Genomic DNA, 25616 nt, shown 5'->3' on the forward strand with positions numbered 1-25616 from the left:
GAGAGGAGGAAGGAGAAACCATGAGGGGATGGGAGGAGAGAAGGGAGGAGGAGCTCATCGGAGAGGAGGCAGGAGGAGCTCACCGAAGATGAGGGAGGAGGAGCTCACCGGAGAGGAGGGAGGAGGAGCTCACCGGAGATGAGGGAGGAGGAGCTCACCGGAGATGAGGGAGGAGGAGCTCACCGGAGAGGAGGAAGGAGAAACCATGAGGGGAGGGGAGGGGAGGAGAGGAGAGGTGGAGGAGGTCGCCAGAGAGGAGGAGGAGGAGGAGGAGGTCGCCGGAGAGGAGGAGGGTAGTATGGTGGAGGAGAGAAGGGAAGATGGAATGGAGGAGTGGAGGAGAGGTGGAGTGGAGGAGAAGAATGAAGAGGTAAGGAGGAGAGGACACGCCCAGCCATATATACAGCATAGTAATGGCGCACCGCGGGCAGGTGCGCCATTAGTAACTTTTTTTTATTTTTTTGATTTATTTTGAATTGTGAAGGCGGGAAGATACTAATGGCGCACCATGGGCAGGTGCGCCATTAGTAACTTTTTTTTTATTTATTTTGAATTTTGAAGGCGGGAAGATACTAATGGCGCACCACGGGCAGGTGCGCCATTAGTAACTTATTTTTTTCTTGAATTTTGAAGGCGGGAAGATAGTAATGGCGCACCATGGGCAGGTGCGCCATTAGTAAGTTTGAATTTTTTTGAATTTTTTTGCCTCTAGATCTTGAAAGCCCCGTAACTTTTTTTCTGTTAGGTTTTTGGGGATTTTGAAAATGTTTAACGGGGTCCCCCCGGTTAAATTTGGATGTAACTTTTCGAGTAGATGATTTTTCATATAAAAAACTTTTTCATCCGAGTTCGTATGCAAAAGTTATGCCCATTTTACAAATTTCCACAGAGATTTTGCAAACAAAGTCGAAATTCATATTTGTAAATTTTCTCAACAACTAGACCACATATTACATGGGAAACTTATTTTCTTTTATTTTTTTGACATTTCCATCATTTTCTTTTATTTTTTTAAACTGAAAAGGCGATCCACATGTGGCGGCGACACGATGACCTAGCATGACATGCAACCAGAAGCCTTTTCTCCACTGATCGGCCGGCGATACATCGGGCTTTATGTTGGCAGATGTAATATTAGCATCCTGCTACTCTTGTTAATTGCAAGGCAAATCAGTAGATCCATGCATGATAGCTACTATACATGTTGTCCGTTCATGGACTAATTTCTATGATGTATGATTAAATTATACTTGCATCCTACTACAAATTTATATTCGTGTGTATACATGATCAGATGGCATCGTCTGATCCAGCATGTGTATGCAACATGCATACGCAGCAAGCATGCAAGGACAAGCGTGCTCTCCGATGTGATGTACATATACGTTTGTATTTTCTGTTGTGGTCCAATATAAATATTCGAAACAGCTCTACTTTTTTGTATTTAAATAATTATGCTACTAATTCTTGTAGTATACTCTTTCCATTAATTATAGTACACCAGTCTGATAGCTATTTGTAGTACATACTCCTTTGTAAACCAAGTGGCAAGTGGTATATACCGTTGATCTGGTATAGACATTGTAGTATATACTCCCTCCCATCCTTTTTACTCTGCACATTGGATTTGCCGAAAGTCAAACTTAGCTAAGTTTGACCAAATTTATATTAGAAATTATTAACATCTATAATATCTAATAAATATAATATGAAAATATATTCCGAGATGAATCTAATGATATTGGTGTTGTTATGTAAATGTCAATAATTTTTTATATAAACTTGGTCAAAGTTGGATGAGAATGACTTCAGACAAACCTAATATGCAGAGTAAAAAGGACCGGAGGGAGTACTTCTTCCATCGCAAAAAAATATGGTACATCCTACATGGCAAAAAAAATGTGGTATATACTCAATCCTAAAAAAAGTGGCATATACTCCGTCACTAGAAAGTGGTATATACTCCCTCCGTCCCAAAATTCTTGTGTTGGATTCGTCTACATACGCATGTATCTATTCACATTTTAGTGTTAGATACATCCGTATCTAGATAAATCTAAGACAAGAATTTTGGGACGGAGGGAGTACTATATTGTGAAAAACAATCTGACATACACTTGACTTCAATAAATGTGGTATATATATACCCATCTATAAAATATGGTACATACTCCACCAAAATTTAGTATACTACATTTGGAAAAGGTGGTACATATTGACACACGAAAAAATGGTTTATAGTCCATGAAAAAAATGTGATGTATGCTTCATTCCAAACAAAACTGTGGTATGTGCTCCATAAATTTTTTGATGCATACTCTATCAGGAAAATCTTTTGTATACTCCATTAAAAGTATATATGGCAGACTAATATTAATACATGGGGCCTAAAAAATTAGCTAGCATAGACCTCATGCGCATGCACTGCTTTTTTTGATGGGAACGTGCACTCCTTTTTTTGATGGGAACGTGCATGCACTACTTCACTTCACTTATATACTCATTTTTTAAACATATATACTCATACATGCCAGGCGTGTGCTCAACCGGTTTCGAAGTTGAGATCCACAAGTACGGTCCCTTAATTCTAGGATCAGAGACCTACCCATGCGCACCACAACAGAAAAGTAGCTCAATTTCTTTTCTATTGATTGGTTGGTTGGTTAGATATTGGGTATATCCACTCAAAGGACCCGTTAAAGGGTGGGAGTATATATATATAGCCTCCACGTGTCCCTCAAGCCGTAGCACCAATTGGGTTGGTGGGTGCCAAAAAACCCGTTAGTGTTCAAGCCTAATTTAATCATTTGGTTAAAATATTTTACCAGCCAACGTATTAGCAACAACCTGCTAATTTCAGGGCTGCATGCAGCGGACCTCACCGAATGGATAAGTGCGAGTAGCTATCCACTAGGAGACATTGATTTTAAAACACTGCCCATACAAAGTATGTACACATGATGTAAAAAAATGCTTATTATATGCGTGCTCCTTAAATCCAAAGAGATCATAGTTCTATATGTGCTCCAAAACTTAAAAGTATATATACAATATTTTTCCAGTGTTCTGATTGTCCATAATGTATACTAAAAAAATTTAATCCTAGAATATATACTTGCTATTTAGATGGAGTATGAAGTTCTGGAGTATGGAGTATGGATTATGAAGTATCAGGGTGCATGTACTTCATAGTAAATGAGTGTGCAAAAAAGTATGGAGTATGCCGAAGAGCCAATAATATAGTATGGAGTAACCCTAAAAAAATATAATATGGAGTATGAAGCACGTGGTATGTACTTCATAGAAAAAAATATAGTATGAAGTACCCCGCAAAAATAAAATAACAGTATGGAGTATCATAAAAGAGGATAGTATGTCGTATATCTCATAGTACAAAATATGGAGTATATTTCTTTTAGAAAAGGAAATATGGAGTATGTACATATCAGTATGTCACATTGATGGATACGCTAAATCAAACACAATAACAGTCGCGCAATGTGCGCACTCTCGTGGCTTTGGGCGCACGGGGCGTGGGCGAGGCGTTGTGCACACCCGAGCGCTCGCGAGTGCCACTTCGTGTGCAGCGGTTGGGCGTAGCGATGGAAAAAAAACCATGACCTATTCAGGCTCTCCTCGCGACGCTCCTCTCCTTCCTAATCTCCTGCCGCCGCCACCCGGTCCTTCCTCCTCGCCTCTGCCATTCGATCTCCGCCGCTCGGTCTCCTCCCCTGCATGCGCTCCGTCCCTTCCTCCTCGTTGGCGCTCAACTGGCAGTGGATGAGCAGCGGCGGACGAGATCGGCACGTCACGAGAGCGGATACGGCAGCTGTCACGGGCAGAGCAGACGAAGCCGGCGCGGAGGCCGGGCGTGATCTGGAGAACTAGTGGGCGGTGGTGCCCGATATGGGCCGGTGCGACCTACGCAGCGGAGCAATCTGGATGAGATGACTGGTGCCGGTTTCCTCACCATGCTGCGACCAGTGCCTCGGCAGGTGAGTTGTGTTGTTGTCCTCTTCGACAACGGCCGCGGGCGGCACGCCCATCAGTGCCCGTGTGCCCCGGCCGGTGTGGTCTGCTTGGGTTGGGCCACAGCAGCTGCTTGCTCAAGCCGGCATGTGGACTGCCTGGTAAGCTCTATCAATCCAATCTGAATCTACTTGTTCTTGCAATCTTGCTCTGTCCAATTTGGGGTACGCTATGCAGGGTCACGTCCAACCCACTACCAGTGAATTTTATTCTTTTGAATTGATGTGTTGGAGTGATCGGCTGCCCCGCTGCCTAAAATATATGTGCCCTTAAGGCGTGGTGTCCATGGGGATAAGAAACTGAGTTGGGTTTCAAGTGGTACCTGAATGTCTACACCTTGACAAGCTTGACTAAACATTCCCCTACTAGATTTCACAAGAGAGCCTTCTATTGTCGTTTTTAGAACTGAATATATTTGATGCGTGGTTCAATAGAAATGTGGACACGGATAGTGCCTTTTCACTATCAAACAGTCCCAACAAAAAGACCCTCTGCAAAATCAATTCTGGTGTCTTGTTTGTTGTTTTATTTGATGTGAGGTAATATTTTGTTGCAGTGTTTAGCATATTTTATCTTTTCGTTTTTTGTTTGAAGAAAGATGTTTTTCTTCCTTAAGAAAATTTTATTTCGTAAATAGAACAATAGTCACCATACATGATCTTCCACCAAGTAGAAATTTTTGTGTGTGCAACTAAGATTGATTTCCAGGTCAATTTGTGAAGGTGCGGCCCCATTCCCCCACCCCTGTCTGGGTTTGCTAGGAGCGCGCCCACTGCCCACACCCGACCTCGCCACCGGGCCGCATCTTGGCGGAGCTAACACCGTAGGCCTCCATCTCTGCCGAAGAAGGGTTATTATCACATCCATCCCCACCCGAGAGCGCTCTAATCCTCTCGACAACAATGCTCACCACAGTTGCAGTTGCGGGCGCGGAAGCCGCTGTCCCATACTGATGACGTACAGACTGCAGGCATGTTTTAGATTATGATTGTGAAAGGCAGACAATTATGGTCTGCCATACTTTTTTACCAGAAATACTGAACATGTTCTGATTTTACTAGAAGATTCATGTGGGCATTCATGTTATTGAAGAATTTTTCGAAATGGAAAGCTGAAGGCTGAATGTTTTTCCATTAACATTCTACATGTGCTGCTATAGATTGGTCAATGAAGGCCTCAACCATTGGAGGCACAAAATTGTGAAGCTTAAGATTCCCCACCCTTGTTTCAATCTCCGAGGATTAATCAATGGTGAGCATTGCTTTTGTTTCCCTTGTCCTAATCTCTACCTCAAGATGCAATAGTTCTTATTGTACTACTTGGATTGTTATCTCATTGTAGTCTCTACTGTTATTGAATATAGTAATAGTCCTATATTTCTCATGCAGGAGGGTTTATTTAACACGGATAAGCCTTTTTACCTTATTCTTGCTCTACACACTACATATCAGTTAAATGAATTTCTGATATGATTGCTTCAATGATAATTTTTGCAGAAGCACATGCTGATGGTGCACTTGCCTTTGGAATAATTACTTTGCTCTACAACAGTATGAAGGGTAAGCTAATTCTATTGTCACTGTGCTTCACACTTCTCTGTCATGGTTTACAGATTCAGAGCTAGCAATTATACTAAAGGCAAAGACAGAGAAGGGGATTAGTGGAGTGGATTTTCATTTTCAGTACTGGGTTTTACCATGACCCTGTAGTTGCCTCGTACTACAGCAACATATATGGTCAGTACTACATCTATGAGAATGGATATTACGTCTTATGGACTTCATATGCGGTACTTACAAGTTCATCTGGTTACTCGAAATTTCTCGATGTGTCATTTTCTTACAGATAAATACTTAATAGGTACAGAGCTGCTGAGAGAAGGGTAGACATATCTACAAAGTTACGTATTTCCTACAGTTATTTCTCTTTTGTGTGCTAAAATACGTTTTCTGAACCAAGGGTGATGAGCAATTATTAAAAATTAAGTACTCCCTCCGGTCAATTGACGCTGCATTAGTACAAAGTTAGTGCAACTTTGTACTAAACCACCGTCAATTAATACGGATCGGAGGGAATATAATATTTGGTGACGCATGTTTTTCATTGATAATCTATTTCTTAAAATAAATATTTTAATTCCCTATTGATTTTGTTTTATTGCCACACTTGTTTAGGCGCGGCCCTTTGTAAAAGATTGTAGAACCTATACAGCCTACTATCTACAAACATGGTCCTGATTTGGGATGGAATCAAATGACGTTTCTGTTCTCTGAACCCCATTTGTAGAGCTATGCTAAAGTGTTAAAAAGTGTACATATGCCATGTTCTACAATTAACTTATCTTACCTATGAATGCCCTCGCAGAAAACATGTTAATATTTGTTCCATTATCTTTCAGGAGGGCCACAGGCCTATTATGATTTGTCAGAGAGACATCTACCCTCCCTGCCACAAATTATTGATCCTTTTAACCAGGTTTGGGAATAGAAACATTAGGGCTTTTGCTGAATGGATTGTAGCTTTTGTCTTGCACTGAACATAACAAGTGCCTATGCAGTTTTAGAATCCGAACTTTCGTTTCATTAAACAAGAAAAGCGAGGTTGGTCATCCATGATGCATTTATAGATCCGTTTGATGATGAATCCCATCCCATCTTGAATACCCCTCCCTTCATTTCAAAGGTACTAGACTACTAGCTAGCATTACCTTGTTTGTGTTTGCCGATTAAGTTTTGAGATGAATAGCTATTATTTTTATTCTGAATCTTTTATATATGACAACTTCTGTACATATTGATGTCCAGATAAATCAGCTATGTAGTTTTGATATTTCATATATACCATCAATTTTTTCCTCAAGCAATGAGATTAAAATCAGTTCTGTGTTGTGCAACAAATATCATCAGAGTGATCACTCCAAGATTTTAATATTGGTAATTATGTATGGTCCTAGCCATTTTTGGTAGCATACTGTAGCCAAGATATAGTATGTACTGTCATTTTTCTTTTTGTGGTTGAAAGATATGACAGTTCAGTTGTCCAACAAGAATTTTAGAGGTTACTTCAGAACTTTGGGTCATTAGTTTGGAGAAACATTTTAGGCTTTCCCTCTTCTGCTGCTGTTCATGAGTTTATCCCTTTTTTAAAATTATTGCGTTAATTAAGAAAAGGCTATACCATGTTATTTGAAAATTTATCTCAGCTTTTTTGTTTGCAAATTGATTTGTTGAACTTTTGGTGTAAGGAGATCAACTACCTCTTGCTTGCATTGAGTGTTAAAACGCTTTGGTGAAGAAATATGTAATATAAGAGGTATTCTCCCCTTCAGTTCGACTTCTTGACAAATGAAATAAAAGTGAATTCTTAATGGAAATACACCCGATCCTTTCTATATGGCAATGACAGTTCTACGATTAGTAGTTCTACTTAATATTATATTTCTTATTATTTGTTGTCAAATACACCTAAAGGCACCATAGTATTTATTTTTGTTATTGATCGTTGACTTGATATTAGAGCTTTATCGTCTCAGTTTATATTTTTCCAAATGGATTTGCTTATCAATTGGTTGCCTCTTGGGTAATGTGTGCACTTAATTCAAGCCAAGTTATGAAGTGGAATGCATTTGCAGGCAGAGGAGCGTGTCCGGCTGTTGTCGTACGAGAAGAAGCTAGTGTGTGCAGCTGAGGACCCAGGATGCTAACTGTGTAGAGCCGTTCACCATGGAGAGGACCAGGGCTTTCATCATGGTCCTCCGGACCAAGCTCAACATATCCGCCGCCTTCGTCGACGACTTGTCCTGGAGGATCGTTGCCGTCTGCAACAACTCACCTGAATGTACGCCTGTGATGGCATTTTAGTTTCTTCCCCACGTGATGCATCAATACAATAAGTTTATCAAGAATTGCATGAATGTGCTATCCAGATCCAAAAAGAAAATGAAGGTGTCGTTCCCCTACCTGGCACTGCCCAGTCCATTTTAGTCTTATTGTTTCACTCAGCAACTTTACAGCTACTTCCATATTCCTCTGCTTAGTCTTAGACAAATGCAGATAAGTGAGCATTCCTCTGCTTAATCTGATCCATTAACAATACTTAGTATAGACAAGAAAGTGAAAGGGGCGCACTCCACCTGGCACCGCCCCAGCTTCCTTTCAGGCGACGCACCAAGGGTGCGCCCCAACCACTAATACAAATACATTCATGGCTTCATGGACTCCTGAGCGGTTGGACGTATATTATTGAAACACCATATACACATGCTGTTTCCATCAATGCACGTACGCATGTTTTTCCTTCTCATACATCGCCATCTCTCACGATGGAGTATATACTGTGAGTATATGTACATCGCCGTCGTCATCGCTGCCGCCGCCGTGCCGGAGCAGTCACATGTCGGCCATAAACAGTATTGCGGCGCAGCCGCCGCTCGCCTCGCCGATCAGCCATCCGAGATGTGCAGTAGTATGTAGTCGTCTCTACCTCATAGAGTAGTCGCTCGTCGGCGTGTGCAGCCGTAAATCGTTGTCACCGTCGCCGCACCATAACAATCTTATATTGGTGGTCGTTGTGCATCGCAGTCTTGCACGACGGATGTGTTTTTATAGATGCATGGTTGATGTATCGGCTAGATGAACGCCTTGGAACATGGTCCTAATCCATGATCATAAAAAATCTGTTTATATTATAAATCGACTAGGAGGAATATTAAAGATTGGGTCCTCTGGATGAATACGATTGGAACATACATCCATGCTCCTAATCCCATCAGCCATCAACGTTGCCCGCGACCCCTGTATAAGAATGGAAATTAGGAACAATTACCAATCAATTTACAAGATGTGTGTGGAGATGCATGTCGCATACCTTCGGTCTCTAATGATTTTTTCCGATCCAGCTTCACGTGAAGATTTTGACCGTGAAACACGGAGAGAGAGAAAGAGCGCTCTGAGAGAGAGAAAGGGATTGGGCGACGCTAGGCGCCGGCGCACCGGCCGAACGGTTGGGCCGGTCCAGCCCTGGCCGCCCGATCCAGCGGTAAACACCATTCAGATCTGTTCCCCGCTTCGTCCTCCTCGCAGTCGCCCCCCTCCCCCTTCCCCACGATGAAATTTGGAATGCCCTCGAGCGCCGCCGACGCCCCGCCACACCCCCGCGAGAGAAACGACCGAGCTTGAAGCACCACCGCGGCGCCCTCGTCGCCGGTCGCCGTCCTCGTCGCGGTCGCCGCCCTCGCCGGCCGTCCTCGTCACCGGTCGCCGCCATCGTCCACCAGCTCCACCCATGCAACAGCTGCACCCTCTAGTTGCAGCTCCGCGTGGCGATGGCTGTAGCTCGCTGGCAATACAACACCGCGCATGCCGTCGACTGCCATGACAGGTTGAAGCTTTTTTTCCATAGCCGTTGAAGCTTTTTCCAAGGTTGAAGCTTTTCACAAACCGGTTGAAGCATTTTCACACATCGGTTGAAGCTTTTTTCCCGCCGCTCGAAGATATTTTTTCACGGTTGAAGCTTTTTATACATGATTTTGCTGCAAACGGCACGACGAAAATGCTACAAACCAATGGCCATTTTTGCTACAACCAAGGAGACGACGAAAGTGTGGCCGGCGACGACCTCCGGTGGTTGTAGCAAAAATTACCGCCGGTGGTAGCTTTTTTCGCTGCTGGTTGAAGATTTTTCCCCTTACGGTAGAAGCTTGTTGAAACTTTTTTCGTTTTGAGCAACGCCTGGGTGAAATCTTCCTCTATCGTTCGGTTGAAGCTTTTTTCATCAAAGGTTGTAGCATTTCTCTAGACGGTTGTAGCTTTTCTCTATGGCACTGAACGCTTGCAGCTTTTTTCATATCCGGTTGAAGCTTTTCATCTAGAGTTCGAAGCTTTTTTTTAGCGGTTGCAGCATACGGGGGGCTGTGCACGGGGTCCGCAGTGCCTCGCCTGCAGGTTCGTCGGGATACGGCGCCCCCAGCAGTGGCGGCCATGGGTGTCAGGACCGCGGCATCGTCATGGCCGTGGCCGAGGCCTGCGAGGAGTTAGCTTGTCACCGGAGGTAGCGGCCATGACGCAGAGGAGCTTCCTGCGGGGAAGAAAGAAGGGATGAGGACGAACAGTTAAGAGGATAAGGTTGCGTAAAGAAAAAAACGATTCGTGGTCCTAGCTGTATGGAGCATGGAGGGATCGCGAGGCGTACGATGGAAAGCAGATCCCGCGGCTCGCATTCGACCGACGCTGCGTTCGGCCGGTGCGCCGAACGCAAACGTTTCCCAAAGGGATTAGCGTTTGCATGGCTTTATGTCAAGCGATATACGGGGCTAGCGCAAGAAAATAGGAAGGTGGAGATCCGAGCGGATAAATATATCCTGCTTTATTTTACCAGCAACCCCTTAGGAGCCGCACACATCTCAAGCAATCAGACGGCAAAAAATATGAAGGTAAGTACCACCTAATGGTAGGATGTATTTTCCATATATATATATATATATATATATATATATATATATATATATATATATATATATATATATATATATATATATATATATATATATAAGTGGTAACTACCACTAGGTGGTAGTATGTATTTTCCCTATACACACACACACACACACACACACACATATATATATATATATATAGGACAAATGTTTCCTACAAGCAGTGGTAGTTACCACCACTTGTGTTTTGTATGTTGTATGTAGTATCAGTCGAAACTGAGAGTATGTACGTGTAGTATGTAGTATATAACAATGATTAGGTAGTATATGTACAAATTTTTAGGTAGTATGTATTCTTTTTTGAGTATGCTCTTTTTTACGTACAAATATGTACGTATTTCACAAATATAACAAAAACTATGGGCTCAATGCAATTTTTTCATGTAACTTGCTTTGAAATATCTTAGATATATTATATGAACATATTTAAAATAATAAAATAGTATATATAGTACCACATGGTAGTATATGAGATATGTGGGGTAACTACCACCGGGTGGTAGTATGGATTTATAAGTGGTAACTACCACTAGGTGGTAGTATGTATTTTCCCTATATATATATAATATATATATATATATATATATATATTATATATATATATATATATATATATATATATATATATATGAAAAATCCATCCTACCACCCGGTGGTAGTTACCCCACATGTCTCATATACTACCATTTGGTACTATATATATATGGAAAATACATCCTACCATTAGGTGGTAGTTACCTTCATATTTTTTGCCGTCTGATTGCTTGAGATGTGTGCGGCTCCTAAGGGGTTGCTGGTAAAATAAAGCAGGATATATTTATCCTGCTCGGATCTCCACCTTCCTATATTCTTGCGCTAGCCCCGTATATCGCTTGACATAAAGCCATGCAACGCTAATCCCTTTGGAAAACGTTTGCGTTCGGCGCACCGGCCGAACGCAGCGCCGGTCGAACGCGAGCCGCGAGATCTGTTTTCAATCGTACGCCTCGCGATCCCTCCGTGCTCCATACAGCTAGGCCCATGAATCGTTTTTTTCTTTACGCAACCTTATCCTCTTAACTGTTCGTCCTCATCCCTTCATTCTTCCCCGCAGGAAGCTCCTCTGCGTCATGGCCGCTACCTCCGGTGACAAGCCAACTCCTCGCAGGCCTCGGCCACGGCCATGACGATGCCACGGTCCTGACACCCATGGCTGCCGCTGCTGGGGGCGCCGTATCCCGGCGAACCTGCAGGCGAGGCACTGCAGACCCTGTGCACAGCCCCCCGTGTGCTGCAACCGCTAAAAAAAAGCTTCAAACTCTAGATGAAAAGCTTCAACCGGATATAAAAAAAGCTGCAAGCATTCAGTGCCATAGAGAAAAGCTACAACCGTCTACAGCAATGCTACAACCTTCGATGAAAAAAGCTTCAACCGAACGATAGAGGAAGATTTCACCCAGGCGTTGCTCAAAACGAAAAAAGTTTCAACAAGCTTCTGCCGTAAGGGGAAAAAGCTTCAACCAGCAGCGAAGAAAGCTACCACCGGCGGTAATTTTTGCTACAACCACCGGCGGTCGTCGCCGGCCACACTTTCGTCGTCTCCTTGGTTGTAGCAAAAATGGCCATTGGTTTGTAGCATTTTCGTCGTGCCGTTTGCAGCAAAATCGTGTATAAAAAGCTTCAACGGTGAAAAAATATCTTCGAGCGGCGGGGAAAAAGCTTCAACCGATGTGTGAAAATGCTTCAACCGGTTTGTGAAAAGCTTCAACCTTGGAAAAAGCTTCAACGGCCATGGAGAAAAAGCTTCAACCTGGCATGGCAGTCGACGGCATGGGCGGTGTTGTATTGCCAGCGAGCTACAGCCATCGCCACGCGAAGCTGCAACTAGAGGGTGCAGCTGTTGCATGGGTGGAGCTAGGGGACGAGGGCGGCGACCGGTGACGAGGACGGCCGGCGAGGGCGGCGACCGCTACGAGGACGGCGACCGGCGACGAGGGCGCCGCGGTGGTGCTTCAAGCTCGGTCGTTTCTCTCGCGGGGGTGTGGCGGGGCGTCGGCGGCGCTCGAGGGCATTCCAAATTTCATCGTGGGGAAGGGGGAGGGGGGCGACTGCGAGGAGGACGAAGCGGGGAACAGATCTGAATGGTGTTTACCGCTGGATCGGGCGGCCAGGGCTGGACCGGCCCAACCGTTCGGCCGGTGCGCCGGCGCCTAGCGTCGCCCAATCCCTTTCTCTCAGAGCGCTCTTTCTCTCTCTCCGTGTTTCACGGTCAAAATCTTCACGTGAAGCTGGATCGGAAAAAATCATTAGAGACAGAAGGTATGCGACATGCATCTACACACACATCTTGTAAATTGATTGGTAATTGTTCCTAATTTCCATTCTTATACAGGGGTCGCGGGCAACGTTGATGGCTGATGGGATTAGGAGCATGGATGTATGTTCCAATCGTATTCATCCAGAGGACCCAATCTTTAATATTCCTCCTAGTCGATTTATAATATAAACAGATTTTTTATGATCGTGGATTAGGACCATGTTCCAAGGCGTTCATCTAGCCGATACATCAACCATGCATCTATAAAAACACATCCGTCGTGCAAGACTGCGATGCGCAACGACCACCAATATAAGATTGTTATGGTGCGGCGACGGTGACAACGATTTACGGCTGCACACGCCGACGAGCGACTACTCTATGAGGTAGAGACAACTACATACTACTGCACATCTCGGATGGCTGATCGGCGAGGCGAGCGGCGGCTGCGCCGCAATACTGTTTATGGCCGACATGTGACTGCTCCAGCACGGCGGTGGCCGCGATGTAATTCTTTTTGGATCTGGATAGCACATTCATGCAATTCTTGATAGACTTATTGTATTGATGCATCACGTGGGGAACAAACTAAAATGCCATCACAGGCGTACATTCAGGTGAGTCGTTGCAGATGGCAACGATCCTCCAGGACAAAGTCGTCGACGAAGGCGGCGGATATGTTGAGCTTGGTCCGGAGGACCATGATGGAAGCCCTGGTCCTCTCGATGGTGAACGGCTCTACACAGTTAGCATCCTGGGTCCTCAGCTGCACACACTAGCTTCTTCTCGTACGACAACAGCCGGACACGCTCCTCTGCCTGCAAATGCATTCCACTTCATAACTTGGCTTGAATTAAGTGCACACATTACCCAAGAGACAACCATTTGATAAGCAAATCCATTTGGAAAAATATAAACTGAGACGATAAAGCTCTAATATCAAGTCAATGATTATTAACAAAAATAAATACTATGGTGCCTTTAGGTGTATTTGACAACAAATAATAAGAAATATAATATTAAGTAGAACTGCTAATCGTAGAACTGTCATTGCCATATAGAAAGGATCGGGTGTATTTCCATTAAGAATTCACTTTTATTTCATTTGTCAAGAAGTCGAACTGAAGAGGAGAATACCTCTTATATTACATATTTCTTCACCAAAGCGTTTTAACATGCAATGCAAGCAAGAGGTAGTTGATCTCCTTACACCAAAAGTTCAACAAATCAATTTGCAAACAAAAAAGCTGAGATAAATTTCCAAATAACATGGTATAGCCTTTTCTTAATTAACGCAATAATTTTAAAAAAGGGATAAACTCATGAACAGCAGCAGAAGAGGGAAAGCCTAAAATGTTTCTCCAAACTAATGACCCAAAGTTCTGAAGTAACATCTAAAATTCTTGTTGGACAACTGAACTGTCATATCTTTCAACCACAAAAAGAAAAATGACAGTACATACTATATCTTGGCTACAGTATGCTACCAAAAATGGCTAGGACCATACATAATTACCAATATTAAAATCTTGGAGTGATCACTCTGATGATATTTGTTGCACAACACAGAACTGATTTTAATCTCATTGCTTGAGGAAAAAATTGATGGTATATATGAAATATCAAAATTACATAGCTGATTTATCTGGACATCAATATGTACAGAAGTTGTCATATATAAAAGATTTAGAATAAAAATAATAGCTATTCATCTCAAAACTTAATCGGCAAACACAAACAAGGTAATGCTAGCTAGTAGTCTAGTACCTTTGAAATGAAGGGAGGGGTATTCAAGATGGGATGGGATTCATCATCAAACGGATCTATAAATGCATCATGGATGACCAACCTCGCTTTTCTTGTTTAATGAAACGAAAGGTCGGATTCTGAAACTGCATAGGAACTTGTTAAGTTCAGTGCAAGACAAAAGCTACAATTCATTCAGCAAAAGCCCTAATGTTTCTATTCCCAAACCTGGTTAAAAGGATCAATCATTTGTGGCAGGGAGGGTAGATGTCGCTCTGACAAATCATACTAGGCTTGTGGCCCTCCTGAAAGACAATGGAACAAATATTAACATGTTTTCTGCGAGGGCATTCATAGGTAAGATAAGTTAATTGTAGAACATGGCATATGTACACTTTTTAACACTTTAGCATAGCTCTACAAATGGGGTTCAGAGAACAGAAACGTCATTTGATTCCATCCCAAATCAGGACCATGTTTGTAGATAGTAGGCTGTATAGGTTCTACAATCTTTTACAAAGGGCCTCGCCTAAACAAGTGTGGCAATAAAACAAAATCAATAGGGAATTAAAATATTTATTTTAAGAAATAGATTATCAATGAAAAACATGCGTCACCAAATATTATATTCCCTCCGATCCGTATTAATTGACGGTGGTTTAGTACAAAGTTGCACTAACTTTGTACTAAAGCAGCGTCAATTGACCGGAGGGAGTACGTAATTTTTAATAATTGCTCATCACCCTTGGTTCAGAAAACGTATTTTAGCACACAAAAGAGAAATAACTGTAGGAAATACGTAACTTTGTAGATATGTCTACCCTTCTCTCAGCAGCTCTGTACCTATTAAGTATTTATCTGTAAGAAAATGACACATCGAGAAATTTCAAGTAACCAGATGAACTTGTAAGTACCGCATCTGAAGTCCATAACACGTAATATCCATTCTCATAGATGTAGTAATGACCATATATGTTGCTGTAGTACGAGGCAACGACAGGGTCATGGTAAAACCCAGTACTGAAAATGAAAATCCACTCCACTAATCCCCTTCTCTGTATCTGCCTTTAGCATAATTGCTAGCTCTGAATCTGTAAACCATGACAGAGAAGTGTGAAGCACAGTGACAATAGAATTACCTTACCCTTCATACTGTTGTAGAGCAAAGTAATTATTCCAAAGGCAAGTGCACCATCAGCATGTGCTTCTGCAAAAATTATCATTGAAGCAATCATATCAGAAATTCATTTAACTGATATGTAGTGTGTAGAACAAGAATAAGGTAAAAAGGCTTATCCGTGTTAAACAAACCCTCCTGCATGAGAAATATAGGACTATCATTATATCAAATAACAGTAGAGACTACAATGAGATAACAATCCAAGTAGTACAATAAGAACTATTGCATCTTGAGGTAGAGATTAGGACAAGGGAAACAAAAGCAATGCTCACCATTGAGAAATCCTCGAAGATTGAAACAAGGGTGGGGAATCTTAAGCTTCACAATTTTGTGCCTCCAATGGTTGAGGCCTTCATTGACCAGTCTATAGCAGCACATGTACAATGTTAATGGAAAAACATTCAGCCTTCAGCTTTCCATTTCGAAAAATTCTTCAATAACATGAATGCCCACATGAATCTTCTAGTAAAATCAGAACATGTTCAGTATTTCTGGTAAAAAAGTATCGCAGACCATAATTGTCTGCATTTCACAATCATAATCTAAAACATACTTGCAGTCTGCACGTCCTCGGTATGGGACAGCGGCTTCCGCGCCCGCAACTGCAACTGTGGTGAGCATTGTTGTCGAGAGGATTAGAGCGCTCTTGGGTGGGGATGGATGTGATAATAACCCTTCTTCGGTAGAGGAGATGGAGGCCTACGGTGTTAGCTCCGCCAAGATGCGGCCCGGTGGCGAGGTCGGGTGTGGGCAGTGGGCGCGCTCCTAGCAAACCCAGACAGGGGTGGGGGAATGGGGCCGCACCTTCACAAATTGACCTGGAAATCAATCTTAGTTGCACACACAAAAATTTCTACTTGGTGGAAGATCATGTATGGTGACTATTGTTCTATTTACGAAATAAAATTTTCTTAAGGGAGAAAAACATCTTTCTTCAAACAAAAAACAAAAAAATAAAATATGCTAAACACTGCAACAAAATATTACCTCACATCAAATAAAACAACAAACAAGACACCAGAATTGATTTTGCAGAGGGTCTTTTTGTTGGGACTGTTTGATAGTGAAAAGGCACTATCCGTGTGTCCACATTTCTATTGAACCACGCATCAAATATATTCAGTTCTAAAAACGACAATAGAAGGCTCTCTTGTGAAATCTAGTAGGGGAATGTTTAGTCAAGCTTGTCAAGGTGTAGACATTCAGGTACCACTTGAAACCCAACTCAGTTTCTTATCCCCATGGACACCACGCCTTAAGGGCACATATATTTTAGGCTGCGGGGCAGCCGATCACTCCAACACATCAATTCAGAAGAATAAAACTCACTGGTAGTGGGTTGGACGCGACCCTGCATAGCGTACCCCAAATTGGACAGAGCAAGATTGCAAGAACAAGCAGATTCAGAGTGGATTGATAGAGCTTACCAGGCAGTCCACACGCCGGCTTGAGCAAGCAGCTGCTGTGGCCCAACGCAAGCAGTCCACACCGGCCGGGGCACACGGGCACTGATGGGCGTGCCGCTCGCCGCCGTCGTCGAAGAGGACAACAACACAACTCACCTGCCGAGGCACTGGTCGCAGCATGGTGAGGAAACCGGCACCAGTCATCTCATCCAGATCGCTCCGCTGCGTAGGTCGCACCGGCCCATATCGGGCACCACCGCCCACTAGTTCTCCAGATCACGCCCGGCCTCCGCGCCGGCTTCGCTCTGCTCTGCCCGTGACAGCTGCCGTATCCGCTCTCGTGACGCGCCGATCTCGTCCGCCGCTGCTCATCCACTGCCAGTTGAGCGCCAACGAGGAGGAAGGGACGGAGCGCATGCAGGGGAGGAGACCGAGCGGCGGAGATCGAATGGCAGAGGCGAGGAGGAAGGACCGGGTGGCGGCGGCAGGAGATTAGGAAGGAGAGGAGGGTCGCGAGGAGAGCCTGAATAGGTCATGGTTTTTTTTCCATCGCTACGCCAACCGCTGCACACGAAGTGGCACTCGCGAGCGCTCGGGTGTGCACAACGCCTCGCCCACGCCCCGTGCGCCCAAGCCACGAGAGTGCGCACATTGCGCGACTGTTATTGTGTTTGATTTAGCGTATCCATCAATGTGACATACTGATATGTACATACTCCATATTTCCTTTTCTAAAAGAAATATACTCCATATTTTGTACTATGAGATATACGACATACTATCCTCTTTTATGATACTCCATACTGTTATTTTATTTTTGCGGGGTACTCCATACTATATTTTTTTCTATGAAGTACATACCACGTACTTCATACTCCATACTACATTTTTTTAGGGTTACTCCATATTATATTATTGGCTCTTCGGCATACTCCATACTTTTTTGCACACTCATTTACTATGAAGTATATGCATCCTGATACTTCATAATCCATACTCCATACTCCAGAACTTCATACTCCATCTAAATAGCAAGTATATATTTTAGGATTAAATTTTTGAGTATACATTATGGACAATCAGAACACTGGAAAAATATTGTATATATACTTTTAAGTTTTGGAGCGCATATAGAACTATGATCTCTTTGGATTTAAGGAGCACGCATATAATAAGCATTTTTTACATCATGTGTACGTACTTTGTATGGGCAGTGTTTTAAAATCAATGTCTCCTAGTGGATAGCTACTCGCACTTATCCATTTGGTGAGGTCCGCTGCATGAAGCCCTGAAATTAGCAGGTTGTTGCTAATACGTTGGCTGGTAAAACATTTTAACCAAATGATTAAATTAGGCTTGAACACTAACGGGTTTTTTGGCAGCCACCAACCCAATTGGTGCTACCGCTTGAGGGACACGTGGAGGCTATATATATATACTCCCACCCTTTAACGGGTCCTTTGAGTGGATATACCCAATATCTAACCAACCAACCAATCAATAGAAAAGAAATTGAGCTACTTTTCTGTTGTGGTGCGCATGGATAGGTCTCTGATCCTAGAATTAAGGGACCGTACTTGTGGATCTTAACTTCGAAACCGGTTGACCACACGCCTGGCATGTATGAGTATATAGGTTTAAAATATGAGTATATAGGTGAAGTGAAGTAGTGCATGCACGTTCCCATCAAAAAAAGGAGTGCACGTTCCCATCAAAAAAAGCAGTGCATGCACATGAGGTCTATGCTAGCTAATTTTTTAGTCCCCATGTATTAATATTAGTCTGCCATATATACTTTTAATGGAGTATACAAAACATTTTCCTGATAGAGTATGCATCAAAAAAATTTATGGAGCACATACCACAGTTTTGTTTGGATTGAAGCATACATCACATTTTTTTCATGGACTATAAACCATTTTCTCGTGTGTCAATATGTACCACCTTTTCCAAATGTAGTATACTAAATTTTGGTGGAGTATGTACCATATTTTATAGATGGGTATATATATAACACATTTATTGAAGTCGAGTGTATGTCAGATTGTTTTTCACAATATAGTACTCCCTCCGTCCCAAAATTCTTGTCTTAGATTTATCTAGATACGGATGTATCTAACACTAAAATGTGAATAGATACATCCGTATGTAGACGAATCCAACACAAGAATTTTGGGACGGAGGGAGTATATACCACTTTCTAGTGACGGAGTATATGCCACTTTTTTTAGGATTGAGTATATACCACATTTTTTTTGCCATGTAGGATATACCATATTTTCTTGCGATGGAAGAAGTACTCCCTCCGGTCCTTTTTACTCTGCATATTAGGTTTGTCTGAAGTCATTCTCATCCAACTTTGACCAAGTTTATATAAAAAATTATTGACATTTACATAACAACACCAATATCATTAGATTCATCTCGGAATATATTTTCATATTATATTTATTAGATATTATAGATGCTAATAATTTCTAATATAAATTTGATCAAACTTAGCTAAGTTTGACTTTCGGCAAATCCAATGTGCAGAGTAAAAAGGGTCGGAGGGAGTATATACTACAATGTCTATACCAGATCAACGGTATATACCACTTGCCACTTGGTTTACAAAGGAGTATGTACTACAAATAGCTATCAGACTGGTGTACTATAATTAATGGAAAGAGTATACTACAAGAATTAGTAGCATAATTATTTAAATACAAAAAAGTAGAGCTGTTTCGAATATTTATATTGGACCACAACAGAAAATACAAACGTATATGTACATCACATCGGAGAGCACGCTTGTCCTTGCATGCTTGCTGCGTATGCATGTTGCATACACATGCTGGATCAGACGATGCCATCTGATCATGTATACACACGAATATAAATTTGTAGTAGGATGCAAGTATAATTTAATCATACATCATAGAAATTAGTCCATGAACGGACAACATGTATAGTAGCTATCATGCATGGATCTACTGATTTGCCTTGCAATTAACAAGAGTAGCAGGATGCTAATATTACATCTGCCAACATAAAGCCCGATGTATCGCCGGCCGATCAGTGGAGAAAAGGCTTCTGGTTGCATGTCATGCTAGGTCATCGTGTCCCCGCCACACGTATCTTCTCTCTGTCATCGAGCCGAGCCGTTGAGCGCCGCCGCTGACCGGATCTATGTTCACCATGAAGCCCCTGGACTGCCCTGATTTCACTATTTTTTTAGAACATAGACGTCATAGACGTCCGGCTTTAAATTAATAAAGCCCTCAACATAGGCAACGTACAGGAACGAACAACCAAACAAACGGAGGTCACCATGTTCAAAGGCATGCCACAAAGGACACGACGGCGAGATAAAGTGCAGTACATGGCCTAACCAGCCAAACTAACGAGCACGCAGGCTCGGGGGGATCTAACACCAAAAGGACTGCCCATCCCTATGAGGCAGCAGACGAAGGAGACGGAGCTCGGGACGCGGAGTAGACGGAGCGAAGTCGATCGATAGCTTGTCGGTGGAGATCAGAGTCCTGTTGCCGTCCCAGCGGAGCCCACTGCTGCAAGAATAAGATGCATTTGAATATAACATCAGCGAGGTGAGAGGGAAACACTCCCTCAATAGTAAGCTTGTTACGAATGTTTCATGAGGCCCATAACATGGCCGCGGCACACGTCCACATGATCCGACGCAGAGAGCCCTGGATCGAGGACAAGAGAGACACGAGCTCAGAGCGTGAGCGTGGATCCCAATCCACCCCAGCGGCCTCACGGACTGCACTCCAAGCAAAGCGCGCCAAAGGACACCGGAAAAATGCGTGGTCAGCTCTTCCGCGTCAGCACACAAAGCACAAGGGCCAGAAGCGGGGCTATTGCGCTTAGCTATATTGATAGAGGTAGGAAGGCGATCTTGGCATAGTTGCCATAGGAAGACCTTAATCTTTAGCGGGATTCGCGCCTTCCAAAGCCCCGTGGCTGCCATAGGAGCATGTCTGCGACATAACTCGCAATACAGGGACTTGACAGTGAACTTGCCAGAGCCCGAAAGTCTCCAAGAGACCACGTCTGCGGAGTCCGACAGACGGACATTTGCTAATAGAGCCCGAAGGCGGTCCCAATCTGCCAGCTCCGGGCCCACAAGCTCTCTTCTAAAGTGTATAGGGGGTGGAGTGGCACTAAGGGCCGAAGCAACCAGTTGGTTGGGCTCAACCGCAATGGAATAGAGATGGGTGAACTCCGACCAAAGAGGCTGCTGGCCTATCCAAACGTCGTGCCAAAAACGCGTGGAGCGACCGTTATTAACCGTGAACCTCGTACCCCTGGCGAAGTATGGTTTGAGCGCTTGGATGGAGGTCCAAAATGGGGACCCCTGCGGAGTTGCCTCAAAGAAATTCCCTTGTGGGAAATACTTGGCACGAAGGAGGTCAATCCAGAGGCCGGTCCCTCCCTGGGACAACTTCCAGATCCACTTACACATAAGCGCTATGTTCATCAGCTTAGAGTTGATGATCCCGAGGCCCCTTGGGCTTTTGGTCTGCAAACGGCTTGCCACTTAACCATGTGGTACTTCCGTTTAGGGTCCGCTCCTTCCCAAAAGAAACGTGCTCGCGGTGTGTCCATTTTCGTGTGGACCCCATCAGCCAACAAGAACATACCCATGGCAAACATTGGTAGGGATGAGAGGCTGGAGTTGGTAAGGATTAGTCTTGCCCCTGAAGACATAAATCGGCCTCTCCACGGACATACCCGGTCCACCACCTTAGTGGTGAGAGGTTCCCAATCGGCAATCGAGCATTTCTTCTTTGCGATTGGGAGGCCGAGGTAGGTAAACGGAAACTTCCCAAGTTTGCAATTAAGCAAGTTGGCAACCCGTTCACTTTCGGTCGCGTCCATCCCTATGGACACCACTTCACACTTTTGGAAGTTAATTTTTAGCCCGGACATGAGTTCAAAACACAGCAAGATGGCCTTAACCGTTGTGATACTGTGAGCGTCCGGTTCAAAAAGGAGAAGGGTGTCATCCGCATACTGCAAGTGTGACACGGCTCCTGGGATCAGGTTACCGACCACTCCCCTAATGTGGCCAGCTGCGCGAGCTTTGTCTAGCATGGCGCCCAGGGCGTCCGCCACAAAGTTGAAAAACAATGGTGAGGCTGGGTCCCCTTGACGCAGCCCACACTTGTTGCGGAAGAAGTTCCCTACTTCTCCATTCACCGCTATCGCCGTTTGGCCTCCCGAGACCAATTGCATCGTACGGTGAACCCAAATCGACGAAAATCCTCGATCCAAAAGGATTTGATGGAGGAACTCCCAGTTCACTCGATCGTACGCCTTCTCAAAATCTAATTTTAAAAGAATCGCCGGCTGGAGAGTGCGTTTGAGCGAGTGAACGATTTCTTGGAGGGCCAGCGGCCCCTCCAAAATGTTACGACCACGGATAAAAGACGACTGATTCCTACTAATAATACGATGAGCTACCGGAGATAAGCGCATCGAACAAGCTTTAGAATAAATCTTAAACGGGACATTGATAAGTGCTATTGGGCGGAAGAGTCTAATGTTGTCCGCGCCCTGGACTTTGGGGATAAGAGAAAGAACCCCAAAGTTAAGGCGGGAAATATCTACTATACCACGCATAAACCCGTTACAAACGTCGAAAATAAGACCTTTGAGCACTTGCCAAAACCTTTTGAACATCGCCACCGGCCACCCATCCGGTCCCGGGGCGGTGTCAGATTTCATCCCAAGGGCGGCCTGGTCGATCTCCTAGGGAAGGAAGGCGAGGCCCAAGCCTTCGTTCTCCTCATCCGAGACCCGCAACACGGGATCCCAAACATCCGACCGCAGCCGAGCCCGGGCCTCCTCCCTGGAGCCCATCAACTGGATGTAAAAGTCGTAAATATGTCGAACGATATCCTGTTGACGCAATAGGAGCCCCTGCTCAGATTGCAGTCTTAGGATGGCGCATTTACGGCGCCGGCCGTTTGCATAGGCATGGAAATAATGTGTATTCGCGTCCCCCTTGAGCGTCCACTTGATTCCACCGCGCCTACGCCAGTACTCCTCCTCAGCACGAAGGAGGGCCTCTACTTGAGCCTCTACAGCGTAACGCTGGGCCCAGTCTTGCTCCGAGAAGACCTGAGAGTCCGCAGCTGCATCCATACGGGCGAGGTCCGCAACCAAACGCGCACGGAGCAGCTTATCCTCACGACCCTGGTTGGCCCCCAGCCTTTTAGAGCCGCACGCATCCCCGCCCCTGCGGCGATCCAGAATTCCATGGGCCCACGTGTGTGCCCGATCCGGGCAACACAAGTCTCCCATTTGGAGAGGAAGATTTGCTCGAAATCCGGGTGCTCAAACCACGCAGTCTTAAAGAAAAACCGGGGGCTTCGTTTTAACCTATCCTCCCCCGAGGAAAGGATCAGAGGGACGTGATCCGACCCGATCCTCGTTTCAGCGTGTAGAGAGCACATGGGAAACAACATTTCCCACTCCGCGGACATGAACACTCGGTCAAGCACAGACCGAACTGGTGTAAGCTGCTTGTTTGTCCAAGTGTAACGTGCGCCCACGCGGGCCACTTCCCTAAGGGCCATTGATGCTATCGCGTTATTAAACATGGACACCTTGTCCAGTTAATAATCCCGTTGTTCTTGTCCACTCCCAAACGGATTAAGTTGAAGTCCCCACCGACGATCAGCGGCAAGTTGCACGCACCTAAGGCCGCAACCTTCTCTTGTAGTTCCCCCAAGAACTCCTGAGAGTGCGAGTGGTCAGCCGGGCCGTACACCACGATAACCTCCCACTCGCGAAGGGTTGCGCGATGGCGAACGTATGCCGACACGAAGAAACGGCCGGCATCCCACGCCACCACCTCGCAGCAAACCAGGCTGACACCAAGAAGTAGGCCCCCCGAGTGTCCCACCGCAGGCATCCAGTGCCATACGAAGCGTTCGAGGGGATCGATGGCTAGCAGGTCTCGGTGAGAGAATTCAGTTTTAATGGTTTCCTGCAAGCCAACAACGTCGATATCCTCAACGCGAATGAATTCTTTTAGCTGGGTCCGCCTCCCAACGTGGCCAAAGCCTCGGATGTTCCAGAAAATGAAACGCATTAGATTATGCGATTGCGGAGGAGGATACCGCGAACGGTAACCGCTTTGGCCACTCGCCGTGTCCTGACAGGACCACGGGCTGAGGGGGACGGCGCAGCCCCTGTTGCTGTGTCTCCCCGATCGGGCCGCACAACAGGCATCAGAGAAGCCCCTGCTTCTTCTGCTACCGGCGCAACGCGGGCCGCCGCTGCCTGGGCCAGCGCGGCCTGCGCAATTTCTTTAGCCCGGATGAGAGATAGGAGCTCTCGCTCCTCCCCCTCATCAGACAGATCTACCCCACTATCCGCTAAAATACCCCCGAGGCGCTCCTCTGAATAATCATCAAAAATCGTAAAGCGGGGTAGGGGGTTACCTTTGATCTCCATGTTCTTCTGAGCCACCAATAGCTGAGCGCACTGAAGAGCAGGGAGGTTGGCCTTGGCGCCCTTCGAGCGAGAGCTCGCCCGCTCTTGTGCCACCGGGGTCGTCACCACCGCCTTGGAGCATTTGGCTGTGGAGATGGGCGCCGCCTTGGTCACCTCCGCCCGCAGCGCGACCGAAGGGGGAGGGGGAGCCGACAGCGAAGGCCCACCGACCGGACCCCCAGGGGAGGCCAGCGCCATCACCACCGGCCGGTGCGAGACAGGCATGCCCGCACGGACCGATGGTGGGCTCACTGGCGTCACGAGAGGAGTCTTGCGGCTTGCCGGCTTCTTGTGGAGCCGCACCCCGCCGCTACCAGGACCGCGCGCAGACATGGGGGAATGCGGCGCGACAGCGCAGCCCACCCACATCCGCAGCCACCGGGGAGATGAGCATGGAGCGGCCCTCCGAATCGCACGAAGACGATATGCCCTTGTCGAGGTCGAGGCCGAGGGACAAGTTGGAGCCATATTGATTGAAACCCGTCTCTTTGCTGCCCACGGCCACTTGGCGCTCCTCCAGATCCTTTGCGGCCCCCGAAGCCGGGGCCACGGAGTCGGAAGCCTTGTCCTTGAGGCCCAGCTTATCCCAGGTCGCGGTGTCTATGGAGTCGTCCCCCATACTTGTGTCCTTGTCCTTGTCCATGTCATCCGGCCCCTTGTCCATGGTTGCCGGGGGGTGGGAGGGGGGCATCACCCTGATTGCCACCCGACTCGGCCTCCAGACGGAAGGTGAAGCCCTCACTGTTGAACCACACTTGGACGTAGCCTTTGAGCTTGGCCGGGGATCGACACGCAAAACGCATCCGCACTGGACCCAGCCCCGCCAGCGACGCCTTGTCCACCTCCATCGGGCGTCCGGTCATCACAGTCCCTGCCATGAGACGGTCCACGCGACGGTGCTTGGGTGGCACTCCCCAAAGCTTAACCCACACATCCGGCATGATTTCGGCCTTGGGC

At 45.4% G+C, this 25616-nt stretch overlaps 1 protein-coding gene and 1 long non-coding RNA gene across 36 annotated transcripts; one reads left to right on the top strand and one right to left on the bottom strand.

The window, feature by feature from the left end:
• The first annotated feature begins 4480 nt into the window (after positions 1–4480).
• On the top strand, positions 4481–7979 carry LOC123083447 (uncharacterized). Its single transcript, XR_006439300.1, has 4 exons — positions 4481–5280; positions 5526–6504; positions 6587–6711; positions 7661–7979. It is a non-coding gene; the product is annotated as an uncharacterized lncRNA (long non-coding RNA).
• Positions 7980–13400: 5421 nt separating this feature from the next.
• On the bottom strand, positions 13401–17680 carry LOC123088423 (uncharacterized). 35 transcript variants are annotated; one of them, XR_006441886.1, is made up of 8 exons: positions 16298–16634; positions 16017–16108; positions 15709–15771; positions 15479–15629; positions 15369–15407; positions 14793–14869; positions 14586–14710; positions 13401–13632 (listed from the first exon to the last, which is right to left on the bottom strand). XR_006441886.1 is itself a non-coding variant. In XM_044510636.1 (6 exons), exons 1-5 carry the CDS (start codon positions 16363–16365, stop codon positions 14810–14812), a joined length of 435 nt encoding a protein of 144 aa, XP_044366571.1. In that variant the 5' UTR covers positions 16366–16636; the 3' UTR covers positions 14647–14704; positions 14793–14809. The 35 variants fall into 35 exon arrangements, 3 of the variants coding, with proteins under 3 accessions (XP_044366571.1, XP_044366570.1, XP_044366572.1); XR_006441890.1 differs by having other exon boundaries at positions 15479–15625; positions 16017–16206; positions 16298–16633; XR_006441888.1 differs by having other exon boundaries at positions 15479–15625; positions 15704–15771; positions 16017–16206; positions 16298–16633.
• Positions 17681–25616: the final 7936 nt, after the last annotated feature.

This window comes from Triticum aestivum, chromosome 4A (genome assembly GCF_018294505.1).
Source record: "Triticum aestivum cultivar Chinese Spring chromosome 4A, IWGSC CS RefSeq v2.1, whole genome shotgun sequence".
In the NCBI taxonomy this organism is placed as follows: Eukaryota; Viridiplantae; Streptophyta; class Magnoliopsida; order Poales; family Poaceae; genus Triticum; species Triticum aestivum.